At 41.3% G+C, this 18751-nt stretch overlaps 1 protein-coding gene across 4 annotated transcripts in view; it reads left to right on the top strand.

Annotated features, from left to right (window-relative positions):
* Positions 1-18751, top strand: part of APP (amyloid beta precursor protein) — a 413913-nt gene that overhangs the window by 163567 nt on the left and 231595 nt on the right. For all 4 annotated transcript variants that reach the window (XM_082247698.1, XM_082247697.1, XM_082247700.1 and 1 more), the window contains exon 3: positions 10666-10795. In XM_082247698.1, the coding sequence (XP_082103824.1) occupies positions 10666-10795 (130 nt within the window). The remainder of the gene's footprint in view (positions 1-10665; positions 10796-18751) is intronic.

Below are 18751 nucleotides of genomic sequence, written 5' to 3'. Positions count from 1 at the left end.
GTGATGTTGGGACCGGCGCTACCACATAAATATTGTGTTTGTGCAATTCCATACACTGTATAATTCATATAAAAAGTGCATATAGTGCTTAAACCAAAGTGCTGCGTGCTGTAAACCTTTTATATATTCGCATGGGCTGTGCTCAGTGTACCATATAAACACATGTATACATATAAAGTGCTGAGTGCTATTGATAACCACGTGTGTGATTGCGTGCTAAACAAAGTTTGGCGCCAGTGGGTGTACCACAAATTGCACCGTTGCTTACCGCACTCTTAGGATGGTGGCTCAGCACTCCCTGGTCACTAGAACAGAAAACAAGCCCCCATTGCGTAGTATATCCTTGTTAGGGTAAAACAACGTAGCATCCACTCACATTTAGGGAGTTCACTATCAGCTTGAGGTGTTCGCCGGGTCGCTTCCGCGTTCCACCAGCTCAAACCACCGTTCCCGGAAGTGACGTACTGACGTACGCAAACCACGCCCTACGCGTTTCGTCATACGACGTCATCTGGAGCGTGGTATGTGGAACGCGGAAGCGACCCGGCGAACACCTCAAGCTGATAGTGAACTCCCTAAATGTGAGTGGATGCTACGTTGTTTTACCCTAACAAGGATATACTACGCAATGGGGGCTTGTTTTCTGTTCTAGTGACCAGGGAGTGCTGAGCCACCATCCTAAGAGTGCGGTAAGCAACGGTGCAATTTGTGGTACACCCACTGGCGCCAAACTTTGTTTAGCACGCAATCACACACGTGGTTATCAATAGCACTCAGCACTTTATATGTATACATGTGTTTATATGGTACACTGAGCACAGCCCATGCGAATATATAAAAGGTTTACAGCACGCAGCACTTTGGTTTAAGCACTATATGCACTTTTTATATGAATTATACAGTGTATGGAATTGCACAAACACAATATTTATGTGGTAGCGCCGGTCCCAACATCACTTGCACCTTTTACCATTTTACTACCTCAGTGGTAGGTTGGGGGCAGCTTACACCACCATTTTTTAGTCCAAAAAGTACTGAAAACTCCATAGCGCTGGTATTTAAACCCTTTTCGTAATGTCAGTCTTGTCCATTGTATACACAAATTAATGTAAATGTTATCATCTGCCTGAAGAGCATTCCAGATCACACTTGAAACCCTCAACATGTTTTCTGCTCAGTTACAAATAAATGCTGCTGTCATTCCTTGCTTTTCACAACGCTCAGCTTATAACCGCGTACAGCTGCATTTTCAAATTCATCTCAATGGGTGACTGTAGGTGGCAGCTGCAGGTCCAGGGAGAGTGGTTACGCGATCTCTGCATGCTTTATGGCCCCTATATGGCCTTGTGCATGAAGCCTTACAATTTAAAAAAATAAAATCTAAAATATGTCTAGTGCTGTAATTTTTCATTTGCACAGTGACCTGTAAGTTACTCTGCTTTGCCTTGTGATGTGTTTCATGGAGGCGGGACAGGCACAGATATTGTAAGGGGGTAAGTCCATGGGCTGCTAATAATCTTTTTCCTCCATGCTGGAAGTGGCTACTATCCCATAGCTTTTAGCAGCTTTGTAACACATGGGAGTAAACGTGTGAACTGCTTCACGAACCACATGGACCAACAACTGTAAACAGTTTCACAACACTGAAGACCCTTGGGGATATTCTCACATGTGTTGTGGCAACACACATTACAGTGAATGGTAGCCACTGCTCTGCATTGCAGCATGTAGTAACACACTACTGGGAGTGGTGCATTGTGTGTTGCAAAAAATAGTGCATGTCGGATTTTTTTTTTTTTTTTTTTTACAGCAATTTCAAATGAATGGAATGATATAATGCAGGGGTCTTCAAACTTTATGAACAAAGGGTAAATTTACTGTCCTTCAGACTTTAGGGGGGGCCAGAGTGGCAAGTAGAAGTAGAAAATGCCCAATGATCCCTGGGGGAAAAAAAATAAATTACATAGTGCCTGTAGTCAGTAGAAGGAAAAAAGTGTGTAGAAGACAGCACTGGATCAATCTCTGAAGGTAGTTTGTAAAATGGTGCTCTTCAAGGAGATCCCATGGGTAGATATGGGTGGGGAGAAATGTAGTCCTGATGGGGACTGCTGCTTCGCTGGTAGCAACATGAAATTGCTCCTCAGGATTAGTGTGGATGAGATGCGAGGCGCGCATTATATGCAAGGACGTCACTCAGGCTTTTATACAATGTATTTATTAAAGTTTGCAGTTCACATGGTACAAATGGAGCCAATGCGTTTTGGGGAAAAGCAACCCCCTTCATCGGGGATAAGGTGGCTGCTGAATTAACAACTGACTTCGAACTGGAGATGAGTTGTTACTGGATCTCTTGTGAGGCTGCAGAACATGGAAAAGAGCTGGCTCTGGTAACAACTCTTTTCCAGTTCCAGGCCAGTTGTTAATTCATCTGCTACCTCAGCCCTGATGAAGTGGGATGTTTTTCCCCCGAAATCCGTTGGTTCCATTTGAACCCTGTGAACTGCAAACTTCAATAAATAATTTTTATAAAAGCCTCAAGTGATGTCCCTGCATATGGAACGCGCCTTCCACTTCATCTACACTTAGTAGAAGGGGGAATAATGCCCTATCATTGTGTTTGGGGTCATTATGTTAAAATACTGACCTACGGCCCAGTCCCTGAAGGGAGGGGATCATGCTCTGCTTCATTATGTCACAGTACATGTTGGCATTCATGGTTCCCTCAATGAACTATAGCTCCCCAGTGTCGGCAGCACTCATGCAGCCCCAGACAATGACACTCCCACCACCATGCTTGACTGTAGGAAGGACACACTTGTCTTTGTACTTCTCACCTGGTTGCCGTCACACATGCTTGACTCCATCTCAACCAAATAAGTTTATCTTGGTCTCATCAGACCACAGGACATGGTTCCAGTAATTCATGTCCATAGCCTGCTTGTATTCAGCAAACTGTTCGCGGGCTTTCTTGTGCATCAACTTTAGAAGAGGCTTCCTTCTGGGATGACAGCCATGCAGACCAATTTGAAGCAGTGTGGGGTGATTGGTCTAAGCTCTGACAGGCTGACCCTCCACCCCTTCAACCTCTACAGCAATGCTGGCAGCACTCCTATGTCTATTTCCCAAAGACAACCTCTGGATATGACTCTGAGCATGTGCACTCAACTTCTTTGGTCGACCATGGCAAGGTCTGTTCTGAGTGGAACCTGTCCTGTTAAACCGCTCTATGGTTTTGGCCACCATGCTGCAGCTCAGTTTCAGGGTCTTGGCAATCTTTCTTTTTTTTAGATCCTCAGTTCTTTGCCATGAGGTGCCATGTTGAACTTCCAGTGACCAGTATGAGAGTGAGAGCGATAACACCAAAATTTAACACACCTGCTCCCCATTCACACCTGAGACCTTGTAACACTAACGAGTCACATGCCACGTGGGAGGGAAAATGGCTAATTTGGCCTAACTTGGACATTTTCATTTAGGAGTGTACTCACTTTTGTTGCCAGCGGTTTAGACATTAATGGCTGTGTTGAGTTATTTTGAGGGGACAGCAAATTTACACTGTTATACAAGCTGTACTACTTTACATTGTAGCAAAGGGTAATTTCTTCAGTGTTGTCACATGAAAAAGATATAATATCATATTTACAAAAATGTGAGGGGTGTACTCACTTTTGTGAAATACTGTATATGTATTTGATTTAGAAGGTTTGCATATAAGAGCACAGGAATTTATACACAAGCTCACTTTATATATTTGCATTTCGGAATTTTGATGTTTTTTGATGTATTTAAAAGAGTGCATGCATTTGTGTAATTAGGAGCAGTGCTGTAGTCCTAAAGTTGGTACACTTTTAACATAAGCATAGTATTTTTGATAAGTGGATAGGTTCGTATATTCAAAAATGTCATCCTTTTGCTTTTTCCCTTTTTAAAATGTAATTGTTATAGACTGTGGCAAATAAATTTTGATTTATTCAGCAGATCACAGAAATGATTCTCTAGGTCTGCAAAAAAAAAAAAAAAAAATAGTTTCCAAGAAACTGGTCAAATATTAGCAATACTGCTTCATTATGTGCCACCGCCATTATTTTTTTCTGGCTGCTAAATAATTTTTTTTGGCCTTGTATGTAGACAATTTTCAAATGTTAAAATACCCATAGATACCAAATTGTCAATACAACCCTAAAACCTGATTTTTCCATGACCATAGTCTGTAGTTATCTCTGCTCGTATGTTTATGCTCATGGTTTGGGACATAGAACTGGCATATCTCTGGAAATTCAAATGTTATGAGGTAGTGGAATTGTGGACCCCCTGTACAACTGGTGGAGTTGTGAGCCTTAAAAATATGTCACACCACCATACCAGGCATCTCTAAGTACCTGCATGCCCCTTAAGGGGGTAATTGACTTAGTTTCAGGATGGATCCCAGGTTGTGGCCCTCAGACACAACTGTTCAGATGATAGCTGACCGGGGAAAGAACCAGAACAAAGTAACTAAACAATGAGCTATCTCAGAAACTGGGACAGGCCAGAGGTCATGGCAGTCAGTAGACCAGCATGGTCAGATACAAGGCCGAGGTTAGTAACTGAAGAAACAGGAACACTAACTCAGGAGCTCAGAGGCTATTGATTGTAAAGTCTCATTTTTTTTCTAATAAAATAACTAACAAACATATTATAGATACCTCCTCTGCACAGTGGTTTTGCACTGGAAAGTCAAGATCCTCCTCTTCTCGTGTCCCTCTTCAGCTCTCCTGGCTCCTGCCGAATGCCCCTACAGCAAGCAGCTTTCTATGGGGGCACCCGAGCCGAGCTGCAGCTCCGTGTGTCCATTCAGACACGGAGCTGCCGTTCGACCCTGCCCCCTCTCTCTCGATTGGCTAACTGAGTTTGATAGCAGTGGGAGCCAATGGCGCCACTGCTGTGTCTCAGCCAATAAGGAGAGAGAGTCCCGGATGGCTGAGGCACTCGTGGACATCACTGGATAGTGAAGGGGCTCAGGTTAATATTAGGCGGGCTGAAGGGGGGGTTGCTACACACAGTAGGCTTTTTATCTTAATGCATTAAGATACAAAAACCTTCTGACTTTACAACCTCTTTAAAGGTACTGAGGTATACAGGGGTCACCAGAGGCACTGAATGCAGGGGTTTCTGGAGATAATGGGGTCATTGGAGTGTACAGAAATCAATGGAAGAACTGAGATGCTAGAATCACAAACTCAGAGGTAAGGGTCACACGGAATCTCTGGAACAGGGGCCTGCAGCTAAGACCAGACTATAAATAATCAGCCTAGCATGTTTGTGGGCCTACAAGTGTCACAATATTTGAAACATCCAAATAAATGATGCCTTTGTGACTTCTTCACTCTTTGTGACTTCTGTTCTTGTTTTGCTTTGTATTTGCGGATGGTGGATCTTTACTGCATCTGAGCACCACAAACCAAAAACACTATTTAATTCATTTTTAATATTCAAATCAAACTCCACCATCCATCCATGTCTCCATGCTTTATTTTGTTAAAAAAAAAAAAAAAAGCACATTGAAAAACCACAACCTAATGTTTTGTGGTCATGGCCATCTTGAGTAAGGGCAAGTGATTCATGTAGCATTTACTTCCTGGAATGCATCTGCCGTTAGCTCAGGCATACATACAAGAAAGTGTGCTTAGCTGAGAAAAACCCTTCTCTCCTTAGCTCCCGAAGACTCCTGGGCTGTAGGACATCATTTGCCTAGGCAAGAAACCAGGAAGAAACTAAATGAAAAAAAAAAGTTTTAAAACAAGTAAAAATAATATATTTTCCTATCTATTTACGAATGCTAGAAGCATGAGAATTAAAAATAATTAATGTTGATTGGGAGACTCAATTTTTACTTTAACTAGTTCTGCTATATCAAGGTTCACAATCTCTCGGTCCTTTGGCTGACATTCAGTCCCACTTGGATGACAACCGATTTGACTTCTCTTACATCAGACCTGAACTCTGGAGATTATGGAAAGAACAGTGGAATGAGGGTCACAAGGGACCTGTGGGAGCTGCAGACCCCTTCAGACGTTAGGAGGTGACAGTCCTCATAGAGGAGGAGTTTATTTTCCACTTGGAATGTGTATGTGTGTATTGAAGAAAAAAAATCATGATTACCAGTCTCTTTCAGAAATTTCACTTTCACCTCTTTTCCTTACTGTAATATTATTGTTTTTGCTTAGGAAATGATGTAGTCTTTGGAAGAGAATATGACAGAGAAGGAAAGGGGGAAGAAAATGAATAGCAATTTACATCTCCCATTTTCCGTAGCTCCCAGAGGATGGCTTACGCAATCATTTGTAACTGTCGCTGGAAGCACACAAGAGGCTTGATAAGAATTCGGGGGTGGTTTGATGTAATGCAGAGCGTCGCTTTTTCATTATTTCTTGGTGTTTATTATTGCACAGTTGCACATCCTAAGGAAATAATTTTAGCGGGAACCATTATTGAAGCGTAATGCTATTCACCGGCAGAATTACAAAACACGCTGTTAGAAACGCAGCTTTAATGACTACATTGCTCACTGTCACAGGGAGCGTTCCTGTGGCTAATGTTTCTCTAACTCTTTTAGGGCTGTGACTTTATATTTTTTTCTGTTTATTTGATGCTTTTATTCATAAGAGACACTTAAAAAAAAGAAAATCACAGTTTAACAGTTTTATATTATCAATTGGCAAATTTTTGCGCCACTGCCTGGTCCACTAATGTTCTGCTTTCCCTGGGTGTAAATTCTATTCTGGAACGGTCATCTTTGTGTAGCCTCAGACCGCATGTACAGATCGTTCTCCCTGGGTTTCATTTTTCCCTATGCTGTTTGATATTATGTAAGATTTGGAGAATGGGGAGACTGCTGACATCACATGACCAAAAGTCAAAGTCTGGGCTGCCAGATCACATTGGCCATTGTTATATGCCATGCTGCATATAACCATGTAGGCAAGAGCATAATGCTGGTAAATGTTTTTACAAATTGTAGCTTCGATTATGTGGGAAGAGGTCTCATTTAGCCTGAACCTGACCTAAAATGTTTCTAAGGCACAGCCACCATGTTAAAGAACCTCTGTTAAGGTGGCTATACCCCGCTAACATTTCATCCCATTCAGCAGAAATTGGCCATAATTCACGCTGTGGTTTGCCCTGAGAGCACCACCCAAGTTGACAAGCTTCAACTTAAATATCGAAGGGATAGGATGGTTAATTGTTGGCCAAACAGTGACTGCATCATGTCAGGTGCAGTCACTTTTCAAGTGTTTGGACAGCTGTGTACACTGTGGTGGTTTGAACACATTAACCAATGAGGTTGGGAGGGGGGGGGGGTCCTCCATCCATGTTTAGGTTGCAGATTGAACAAGAGAAATCTATGCATGTACAGTAGTTGTGTTAGTGTTCAATTAGTGTTCATTAGTCTTCAATATCTGTCTAAATCCTTAGATCCTGGACTGATGATGTACATGGGGCATTGACTTCTGTACAGTGTTCTAAACCAGTTAATGAGTGTAATAGAGGGTTGTAGATGCCATAGATATGGCTGCACTGAGAGCACCTACACCCGCCTCCTGTTAATAGCTTTTTTGGACCCTGCAACATAGTCTCTGTGTTGCATGTGCATTTGGCTATTTTTGCTGAGTGCAGTGCAACCTAATAGATCTTATATGCTATTCAGATACTTTGCTCTGTTCTTAGCAAAGCAGCCAAAGTGCATCTTGATGCAAGCAGGTCTCAAGATTCCTCCAAAAAAGGCATGCAAGATCCCTAATTTATTGTATATGAAAACATTAATATGCATGAATGCTTCATACTTCAATTTTTATGTTTTAGTAATTGCTTGTCTTGACACCCTTGTCTTTGCTCCTGCAGCACCTTTTGCTGAGAAATTCATAGAAGTTTCAAAACCAAGGTCCATGCAAGGCAGGAAGTTGCTCTGCTCTGTTTTTAAATACTTAGTGATAGGTCATGCTTTAGGCTTCGTGCATACTGATACTGGCCATTTAGCCTTGGTGCATAAAGCGCCAACATTTAGAAGCAGGTTAAAGGTACAGGTGCACTATTCAGCACTAATTCTGGCAACGTATAAAAGTCTATGTGAAGCTGACAGCTGCCGGGGCCGGACAGTGCACCAAGCAGTACTAACATTTAATGCAGTACATGCTCAGGGACAAATTTCAGGAATGTAAGCAGTCTTCATTCCAGCCCTTTAGTTCCTATGTACATCCTGAATGTTAGTAACACTCAGTGTGGAACAATATGTGCAGCGCTAATATTGGAGTTTGAAACAAACTGTGAATCTTAAAGGATCCAAATCACAAAATAAAGTAATAAAACTAATGAATAACTTGGTGCATGCATTCAATTGGATAAATAACAAAACCGTATAATGGTACTTATAAATGTACTGTGACAATAATTAAAAAGAAAAAAGTCGATAGAGTAAAAAAAAAGTCAAAATCTGTGTCTAAACCATGACAAACTTATACCTTCAATGTGTGATCCAAGTGGGTATTGTGTAAAATTATAAGTGAGCCGACCACCACCAACATAAAGGAGGCTTACCGGAAGAAATGGACCAAAATTAGCGTACGCCAAATGGGTCAACAGTAGCAGTGTTATATATACCCTCAACTGGGAAGGGGACGAGGGTAGCTAACATTTCTCACACCACTTTCCACTCAGTTTTTCCCTACACCGGAACACTCCACATCCATCCTCAGTGTAAATGACTCAATAGGGGCTCCATGGATTCACAATTAAGTATGAATAAAATCTTCTCCAATTAGTCTGTGTGTGGATGACCCAGGACAAAAAACTAAAGGCCTCCACATAGTGTAAAACCAAACAATAAAGGAGGTTATTCAAGATTAAGAACACTTACAGTTGGGTAAATAGGAAAGCGCTCAGTACATATAGTGGACAGTAAAATACACAATGGCACAAAATGGAGCTCAAATCAACGCGTTTCATCTCCTAAGACATCATGTGGGGTGTGAGACCATTCTTGTCATTGCATTTTTATATAAAAATATGACCCCCAATTTGAGCAAATTACCTGTAGCATAATAAGCATTGGAATGAAACAAATGTCTCGTGTCTTTCAGCCAAAATGGCAGCGATGCGTGAGTGTCAAGCCTCATTTTCAAAACTTGGCCTGCTTATCGGGCATCTAGCATAATGTCGTCAATGCATATGTTACATGCCTCGTTTTCAGAATGAAGTGCACGTGGCAGATATCCACAGAGCCGCCTGACATCCGGACAGACCGGATCATAAGCTAGTCAAGCCTCAGTCTGGGAGAGAAAGAGCAGCGCAGACCGGGACACCGGCTAATCAAGCCTCAATCTGAAACCGGAAGAGCAGCGCATTAATCCTCTATATAATATATAGAGCGCTCATATAACCTCTCCTTCCACATTTTTAGTTGCAAGGGAAAAATAATTGCCTAAATGTCATTGGACAAAGGTGTAACCGGACCAAGATGGAAACCTAAAATGGAGAACAAGTGAGATTATACCTAAAAATATAAAATAAATACATAAAAAATATTATTAAAAAATAAAAAGGTGTGTCATTCAGCCCCAGCAGCGGTCAGCCTAATATAGACTTTTTTTTTACAGTGTGCTGGCAGGAGGGATGGACAGAGGGCCTGTACCTGTCCAACAGCACCTAAATGCCAGAGCCTCATGCATCAGTGCTAAACACCCATTGTTCATAAAAATGTTGAATTAAACAAAAGCCAACCAATTTGCGCACTCCTGTTTGTGGTTAAATATGTAACTGTTGAAGGGTATATTGACTCATTATATGCACATACTTTGGTTTCTGATTAGTAGTGTAGTACAGCTTTTGTGCTTTAGGATGGGGTAAACGACATACTGTATAAACCAACTGGTCTGTACAAAGCCTGAAAGGACTAGACCACAATAAATTATATATATTAGTTAGCTACTAAGTCATATTATTAATACAAGTGTATTTAATGCCAACATTTTGGATGGTGTGGAGAAGGCGTAGAACCTCTGTTAGGTTTCTATTGCGGTCTGTATCCCCATGGGCATATTTCTACTCTGTGTTTTGGTTATCATTGTTACTGGGACTGGACTGAATCTGAACAAAAATCCAAAATACTGAGTTGTCATCAGAATAGACACAGGTTTCATTTATTCCAGTGACCACTTTCTACGAGAGGATTTCCTTTATTTTGGAGAGATTTTAGTTCCTGTTGCATCTACAGGACAGGAAATAATGGCAAATCTCCCCAGTGGCACACAGACAGCAAAAACCCTGCAAACACATTCACTCAGCAACAGTAAGGAAGTGCTTCGCTTTTGGTATTCAATATTCTGGTTCACAATATAGAGAGAGCCAGCACTCCATGCAAAAACCTTTTTGATTTATTGGCTTCTTCACTATACCTTTAATGTAATCTTACAGTGGTTTTTGCATGGACTGCTGTCTTTTTCTAAATTTTGAAAAAAAAAAATGACAGGTTTTACCATTACCTTTTATATACAAAGTTGGTTTTAGATAAACTTTAGAAACATTTGGTGATGCTGCCTGGTAAAATTGCTGCTCTTCTCTATTCCCATTTTTATTTGAGGTTTTGTATTGATCATGGGTGTCTAAAGTCTTTTATGTTTCTTTCTTTAGGTGTACCCAGAGTTACAGATAACCAATGTTGTAGAAGCCAACCAACCCGTCACCATTCAGAACTGGTGCAAGAAAGGGCGCAAGCAGTGCAAGAGCCACGTCCATATTGTGGTCCCATACCGGTGTTTAGGTGAGTAGCACTGATGGTGATAATATCCTGGTATTGCTTTATAGATATACACAGATCACAACCAAAGATGTAGCTAGGTTCTCTCTCTCTCTCTCTCTCTCTCTTCTCTCTTCTCTCTTCTCTCTTCTCTCTTCTCTCTTCTCTCTTCTCTCTTCTCTCTTCTCTCTTCTCTCTTCTCTCTTCTCTCTTCTCTCTTCTCTCTTCTCTCTCCTCTCTCCTCTCTCCTCTCTCCTCTCTCCTCTCTCCTCTCTCCTCTCTCCTCTCTCCTCTCTCCTCTCTCCTCTCTCCTCTCTCCTCTCTCCTCTCTCCTCTCTCCTCTCTCCTCTCTCCTCTCTCCTCTCTCCTCTCTCCTCTCTCCTCTCTCCTCTCTCCTCTCTCCTCTCTTCTCTCTCTATATATATATATATATATATATATATATATATGATTTTTTTTTTTGGAGAATATACATGGGGATGTTATAGGGTTCACAGGCTTCCGGGAGGACTCCACATAGAAATGTGTGGTGGATGCACCCCAGAGATAGGAAAATAGGATATTCTGCTTACACATAAAGTAAATAATGAAGTTGAAATAGAAAGATACTTCCCTAAAGGTGATATAAGTTTTCCTATATCACCAAGTTTAACTGGCAATATTGTCTCTATATGGAACTCAGTTCTTGGCATTTTCAGCACGAGGTGCTTTTGAGAATATAATTTGTAAGACACGAGGGATAATCTCGTACTATAATTAATAATTGTATATTAAAATCACGTATACATTCATTTGTGCATGTAAAACAGCAATTCAATATTTCCCTGGCTCACAACACTCACCACATGCTTCCTTTCAGCATAGACACATCCTAAACTCATCTCAATGGGTATCACTAGGTTAAAATTGCTTTGACCTTTTTTAAAAGATCCAAGTCTTCCAGTGAATGCCTTCTTCACATCGTGATGCAACACAGAGATTGTTGTGCTAGGAAAATCTGATCATTAGTTAAGCATTGAAACACCTTGCATTGGTGGTGGTTATAGTGTTTGATGTTGGGCTTCCTAAAAGGATTGAGTTACATATGGAGACGTTTTGTATGTTTGGCCTTTACTGTGATGGTGATATAAAGGAACTATAGTTATGTAAAAATATGTAGTGTAGTATAAGTGCCGGTTCACATTTGTGCAATGCTGGAAGGCTGTGAATATGCAGCGTGATCCCGCATCGCATCCGCACCCCTGGCAGTTCACACTGCCATATGCGATACGCAGGGGGTGTCAATTAAAAGTTAACGACACCCCCAGTTGCGATCTGCAAGTTCGCACAGAATCAGATCGCACTAGTGTGAACCACTATGCGATCCGATTCTGCTGCGGATAAAAAAAAGCCTCCTGTGCGAGTTTAGTGCCGATGCGGTGCGAATTCAGCCATAAAAAGTGTATGGCTGAAATTTGCACCGCACATGAGATCGCATGTCATTTAGGAGCAGTGCGCTCCGAATTACATGCGATCTCCGTGATCGCACTAATGTGAACCGGGGCTAAGAGTCTTTTTCTATTTTATTGATGTTTGTGAAGAAGGCAGAGAGCGCTTTTGTTGGGGGGGGGGTAGAGATATTAATAGTATCTTCAAAACATTAGTTTTATAATTCAGTTTTTTCTTTTATTTTTTTATTTATTTTTTACATTTGTTTTTCTCTTTAGAATAGTGTGATATTGAGTATTGTCTATTAGCTCATATCCAAAACCTGGTGGTCATCAGCACAGGAAGTGAAGTTGAGAAAACAATAAAAACTGAAAGAGCATCTTACCTTACCTACCTCACTGTATTCAGAGCTAGGGTTCGTTTTACCAATTTAGGATTTTGTTTTTTAACTGATGCTTTATTCCCGTTTTCCTACTACAGTGCCTTTAAAAAGTATTTGCTTCTCGATAAACTGCAAACGGGACTTCTAATGGCTTTCTTCTTGCCGTCTTTCCATAAAGGCCAGATTTGTGAAGTGCATGACTAATAGTTGTCCTGTGGACAGATTCTCCCCCCTGAGCTGTGGATCTCTGCAGTTCCTCCAGAGATACCATGATTAATACTCTTACTGCCCGGCCTGTCATTTTAGGTGAACGGCCATGTCTTGGTAGGTTTGCAGTTGTGCCATATTCTTTCCATTTTCGGATGATGGATTGAACAGAGCTCAGTGAGATGTTCAAAGCTTGGGATATTTTTTTATAACCTAAGCCTGCTTTGAACTTCTCCACAACTTTATCCTTGACCTGTCTGGTGTGTTCCTTGGCCTTCATGATGCTCTTTATTTCACTAAGGCTCTCTAACAAACCTGAGGGCTTCACAGAACAGCTGTATTTATACTGAGAGAAATTACATACAGGTGGACTCTATTTACTAATTAGGCAACTTCTGAAGGCAATTGGTTCCACTAGATTTTAGTTAGGGGTATCAGAGTAAAGGGGGCTGAATATAAATGCATGCCACACTTTTCAGATATTTATTTGTAAAAAACATTTGAAAACCATTTATCATTTTCCTTCCACTTCACATGTACCACTTATGTACTACTTTGTGTTGGTCTATCACATAAAATCCCAATAAAATATATTTACGTTTTTGTAACCTGACAAAATGTGGAAAATTTCAAGGAGTATGAACACCTTTTCAAGGCATTGTATAATATAAAATCTTTGTTTTACAAATGAACATTTAGTATAAAAATAAAGGTTTCCCAGAGCACATTAGGTTATAGAAAGAGACCGCATTGCAGAGGTCCACTTTAGGATTTGCTCTGCCAAACTGAAATTTTAGATAAGTCACTATAATGGTTCACTTTCTTTTGTGTGTTTTGTAAATCTAAAAGTGATCTAAAACTACATAACATAATATCTTATCATTCTATAAAAAAAAATTAGGTTTCTTTTAGTTCTTACCAGAGGCGTAACTAGAACCTTCAGGGCCCGGTGCAAGAAACCATGAAGGGCCCCCCGAACCCCTGGCCGGGGCCCTTCCCTTGAAGCCTGGGGCTCTTCCCACTGGTCCTGGGGCCCTTTACTCTTATTGCGGGGCCCTTTATTACGGTCCCACAGTGGGACCCTTTCACAAGTTCTGCAGTGGGCCCCTTTCCTGCCATCTTGGGGCCTCCCCACAGTGGTGGAATGCCAGGGCCCGGTCGCAAGTGTGACCTTTGCGCTCCTGGAAGTTCACCCACTGGTGTCAATAAGTTTTATTTTTTGGTATTTTAATTGTATTATTTTTTATCATTTTATTTTTTTTACATTGTCACTGACTATGACTCTGTCCATTCAGAAAAGGAAGGAGCTGGAAAATTACATATTTACCGACCCCTTCCTGGTGCTCTATTGACACATCCCATGCAGCAGCCGGCAGGAGAGGGGAGGGAGCACAGTGTGGGGGGGGGGGGGGGGTGGGCAGCACAGTAGGGGGGGGACCAGGGGGGCACACAGGGGGCCCAGAGACAGCAGAACACAAGTGAACTGGATAGGAGTGGTGGCGGGGGCAGCATACAGAGGAGCCAATCTCCTTAATTTTCCTCCTGCAGCTACAGGAGGAAAAAGGAGGACAGTGATTTCTCTACATGCTGCCCCCGCCGCCCCTCCTATCCAGGTGTACAGGGGAGCCACACAGGCCCCCCGGAGCATGGGGCCTGGTTGCAACTGCAACCCCTATAGTTACGCCCCTGGTTCTTACCATAATACAAAAAGAACAAAGCTACTATTAATGTAACCTGTGCTTTGCCCAAGGAGTAGGCAATGCTTCCACTCCCTAGCAGTACATATTCTCCACTGTCCCATCTAACTGTTTTTCTAAAGGGAGCATAGATAGAAGACAGGGAGGTGTTCTGTAGTCCAGCAGAGGAGAACTAATAGAGCTGACAAAACTGCTTGCTTGGGATTTAATACAGCAAAGGCTCTGCTTACTCTGTGAAGTTCGGAGCTCATCGGACTTCTGGCAGTTCAACAGGTATTTTTCTACACTTTCCAATCGTTTTAATGGCATAAAATATTGGGAGCTGTCTTTGTAATTTAGAGTTGTACTGCATATTCTCTTCTTGCCCTGACATACACATGTAACAGAACAGGATTGCTGGCCTTTGAAGGGGTTAGCGGCACTGTCACAGAACACTAGAACAAGTCTTCGGCTGGAATGTAATATGTTTGATATCTACATATTAAAATAAATGATGGTTTAGAGAAGAGAGGTCCTGCTGGGGCACCATGCTGACTTTAAACTCCCTCTATCTTGTTATTTGGACATATATTTTATGTTGGCTTTAAAACACCCTACTCAGAATATTGCTGGCAGCATGAAATCTGCATCCTTTATTATATGTCACTCTGATTTATCACAGCTGCCTGTGTTTTATGACACCTTTGAAAATCTCTCATCATAATATGTGATTTATGCTGCAAAATTTAAAAATGATTCATATATATCATTTACTTTGCCTGAATTCCGCCTGGGTGGCTGTAATTATTTTCACAATCAGTTTTATGCTCAATAAAGTCACTTTTGGTATAAAAATAATGATTATGATGAAGTAAAATGATATTGCATTATTAGTTGGTTTTACTGTTGTTTTCGTTTGATGCATTTTTTTATTATCTTTTTTCTAATGGAGACTTCTCTTGAGAATGTGGAAAAAGGCCCAGATGTAGTAAGCTTCAGATATAGGCAATGAATTGTATGAAATTAATTACCAATCAAAATTTAGTAGTCAGTATACACTTGTGTTTATATTCAAGTCAAATTTGAATAGATACCCAAATAAATTGACACATCTAGTTAAATGTAGGTGTCGTTGTAAACTACCTTCTGCCATTGAGATCGTTGATCGTAACAAACTTTTTACTGTCAAATAATAGTATAAGAGTACAGAAGATCTACTGGATATCACATTAAAGAGGGTCCAACTGGGCTAATGGGGAATTCAGCTGCAGGCGATGGTTGTAGTGGTGATAAGCAATACCTTCAAAAGAGGATCAATCGAATAGAGCGCGGGCAGGAAGATGGGTGAGGTGGGTAGGGGGTAAAGAGGAGGACCAAGGAGGGCAGCTACATGCCAAAATGGTACAAAGTATTGGAAACCTATCAACCAGTGTTCAGGGTTCCAGGAGGGACTCAGCAAAGCCTGCAGGCAAGAAGTGATCTATCCATGGACTCCTTAGCTTTGAATATTTTGGTAATCTATCATTTAAAGTAGCCTCTATTTTCCCATAAATCATAACATACATTTCTCTGTTCAAACGTTTTTTATTAAAGCAGAAGGAATGTAGTACAAAACAATACCAATAGGTAATAGTGGTGCATAACAGATGAATACACGTCATTATTAACAGCAAGTAGTAGCATAACAATCAGGTTTAGGAATAGGAAAGGGGCAAGCTGGGTGCCCCGGTATATAAGTACAAAGGATAAACACAGTGCATAAGGGCGGCTGGGGGTAGGGCAAAAAGGGAGGCCGTAGTACAGCAAAAGTTGGTGGTCCAGCCACAACAGGGAAACAAATTAGGTAGCGGCCAACTCAAGGCAGTATGGGGGGGGGAGAAAAAGAAGAGAGTAAGAGGGGCAAGAAGGATAGAGGGGGGGGGAAGGAGGGGCAAAACAGTGGAGGGGGGATGTGCAGGGGAGGAAGGGTGCCCAGAGGGAGTCCCGGGCCACTGATGAGGTTCAGATTGACAATACCAGTAGGGAATCGGTGACCAGAGGTCAAGCTAGTACAAGGGATTCATCAAAGCCTATCGGAAGACAGTTGTCAATCCATGGTTTCCAGAGCTTTTCGTAAGGTATAAGTTTATCCAGCAGGATAGCTTCAGTTTTAGCATGGATCATAGCTTGAGTGACTCTATTTTTCATGGTCAGGAAACAAAGGGAGGAAGTTTTCCAGGCCTTCGCTATGTATGGTCTGTTTGGCAGCCGTGGTGACATACAGGAAAACATAACATACATTTCAAGCTAAATATCGATATGAAGATTAAGATGAGGTTGGTTATCCCATCCAGTCACCTGTATTTAAATAAAACTCTGGAATCTAAGTTATTTCAGTCCCTCACGTACATGTGAAGCACCATGAAGCAAACATTGAAGTACATGATGCTTTTCTGAGAACAGAGTCGGGAACCATTCTAAAATCTTTGCTTTCTTTACATGCTTTTAAAGTGAACCAATCATCTGTTCCACTGGAAGGCTGGATTCACGCTTGAGCTGAGTGTCTTTGGTCATTTTGCAGGCTTTTTTTGTGCATTTATACAGACATTTTTTCATGTTTTTGCAGGCGTCTGAGGTTTGAGCATTTTTTTTATATCATGTTTAGCCAATAGAAAGCTAGTTACGAAGGAAAAATAAATGTGATATGTGCATTTTTGCATGTTTTTCAGGCACTCTCATTGAAGTCTTTACGGGTCAGAAGCACTTGTAGCTTTGTAGCTAAAGACACGCATGTACTTTTTTGAGATACAAGCTATAAGTGACACTACGCTCAGGTGTCAACAGGCACAAGTGGAAACTGTGGGATTTTGGATGTTGAGAATTTTGGAGCTTTGAGCTACAAAACGTTCAGATGTGACTGAGGCCTAACAGAACATTGCTGCCAACTTAATTTTATGTTTTGTGGAGTGAAGCCTGCTAGCTTCTGTGTTTTAGAAATTATAAATAGCAATATTAAAACATACCTTTTTGAGTTCTTTCGCAGTCCAGGTGTCACTATTGCTCTTTTAACAGCACATGGTTGTGTTTTATGGGTAAATACAAGAAACATTTCACAATATGGTGTACTGAAGGCCTTATTTAGTAACCGCATAGGTTGTAAACATTATACTGTTTGGGGGTTGATGTACGTTGGTTATTAGAAAAAGTGTTAAAAGTTTTTTGTTCACAGCTGAAGGAGACTTGAAGCCAGGCTAAGGTTGGTGGGGCAGGTGGAAGAACTTGAGGAAGTCACATAATTACAATATAACACCACCCAGTTTAAGCTCTTAACAAAGAGAAAGATTAATATATCCATCAGATTGTATGCAATTTGTGTCCCTATTGGACAGATTCACCATTACTTTTTGTCATGATGGCTGCTGTCATTGGGACCTAAACGCGAGGGGGGAATCTAAAATTGTCACCAGAACCGTAGTAGAGGGAGAAAACCCCAGTGGGGGCACTTGCTTTGGTGCAGGTGTCAAAGGTGATAATCTACCTTTTTGTAAATTTAACACACTATTGTCTGAAATGAAGACAAATCTCCTGGTTAGGAACACAAATAATGATATAAACCTGACGGTTTACCCTTTCCCCACGCTTTTCCAAAACTAGAAAAAGATTTTACTGGATCACAGAAATATTTACTATATTAAAGCTAAACTCCAGAAATTCAGCTACTTTGTAAAAAATGCAGACATACTGTAAGTTAACGTAAAACAAAAGGCAAAACTTTTTTTTAGTTTTGAGTGGAGAACCCCTGTCAGTTTTTATTGCTGTCTGTGCCCCTGTTAAGAGATTCACAATCTTGGTTTGTCATGTTTTCCATTATCGGTGAAAGTAAAAGAAAATCCCAAATTTTGGGTCCCCAGAAACGTAATAAAGGGGAAATCGTCCAATGGGGACACTAATTCTGGTGACCTGGGGGTTCCCATTGAACTCCCATAATCTGCAGGAATCCCCCCCCCCCCCACTCCCTGTTTGGCTATGGAACAGGAAGTGCAGGGAAATCCCTGCAATGGGACAGAGATGGGAAAAAAAAATCTTAAGGGGGTTATATTCTCTTACTCTATCCAAAGCAAAAAATAAAAAAAGTTGCCTATAATTCTACTTTAAGCCCAACAAGGTGCAAGCCGCCTTCTGGATTTACAGGTTTATGGTCAGGGCTCAGAGAGCAAAGAAACCCACACAGCAGCTATGCCCCCCCCCCCCCTCTCCTGCCCAGTCACAGAAGCCTTAGCATTATGTGAACTCATTTACAAAAGCCTC

The sequence above is a fragment of the Pelophylax lessonae genome (genome assembly GCF_965119305.1).
Source record: "Pelophylax lessonae genome assembly, chromosome: 2".
NCBI lineage: Eukaryota > Metazoa > Chordata > Amphibia > Anura > Ranidae > Pelophylax > Pelophylax lessonae.
The sequence above is the reverse complement of the archived record's forward strand: the minus strand, read 5'-3'. Positions and strand labels throughout refer to the sequence as shown.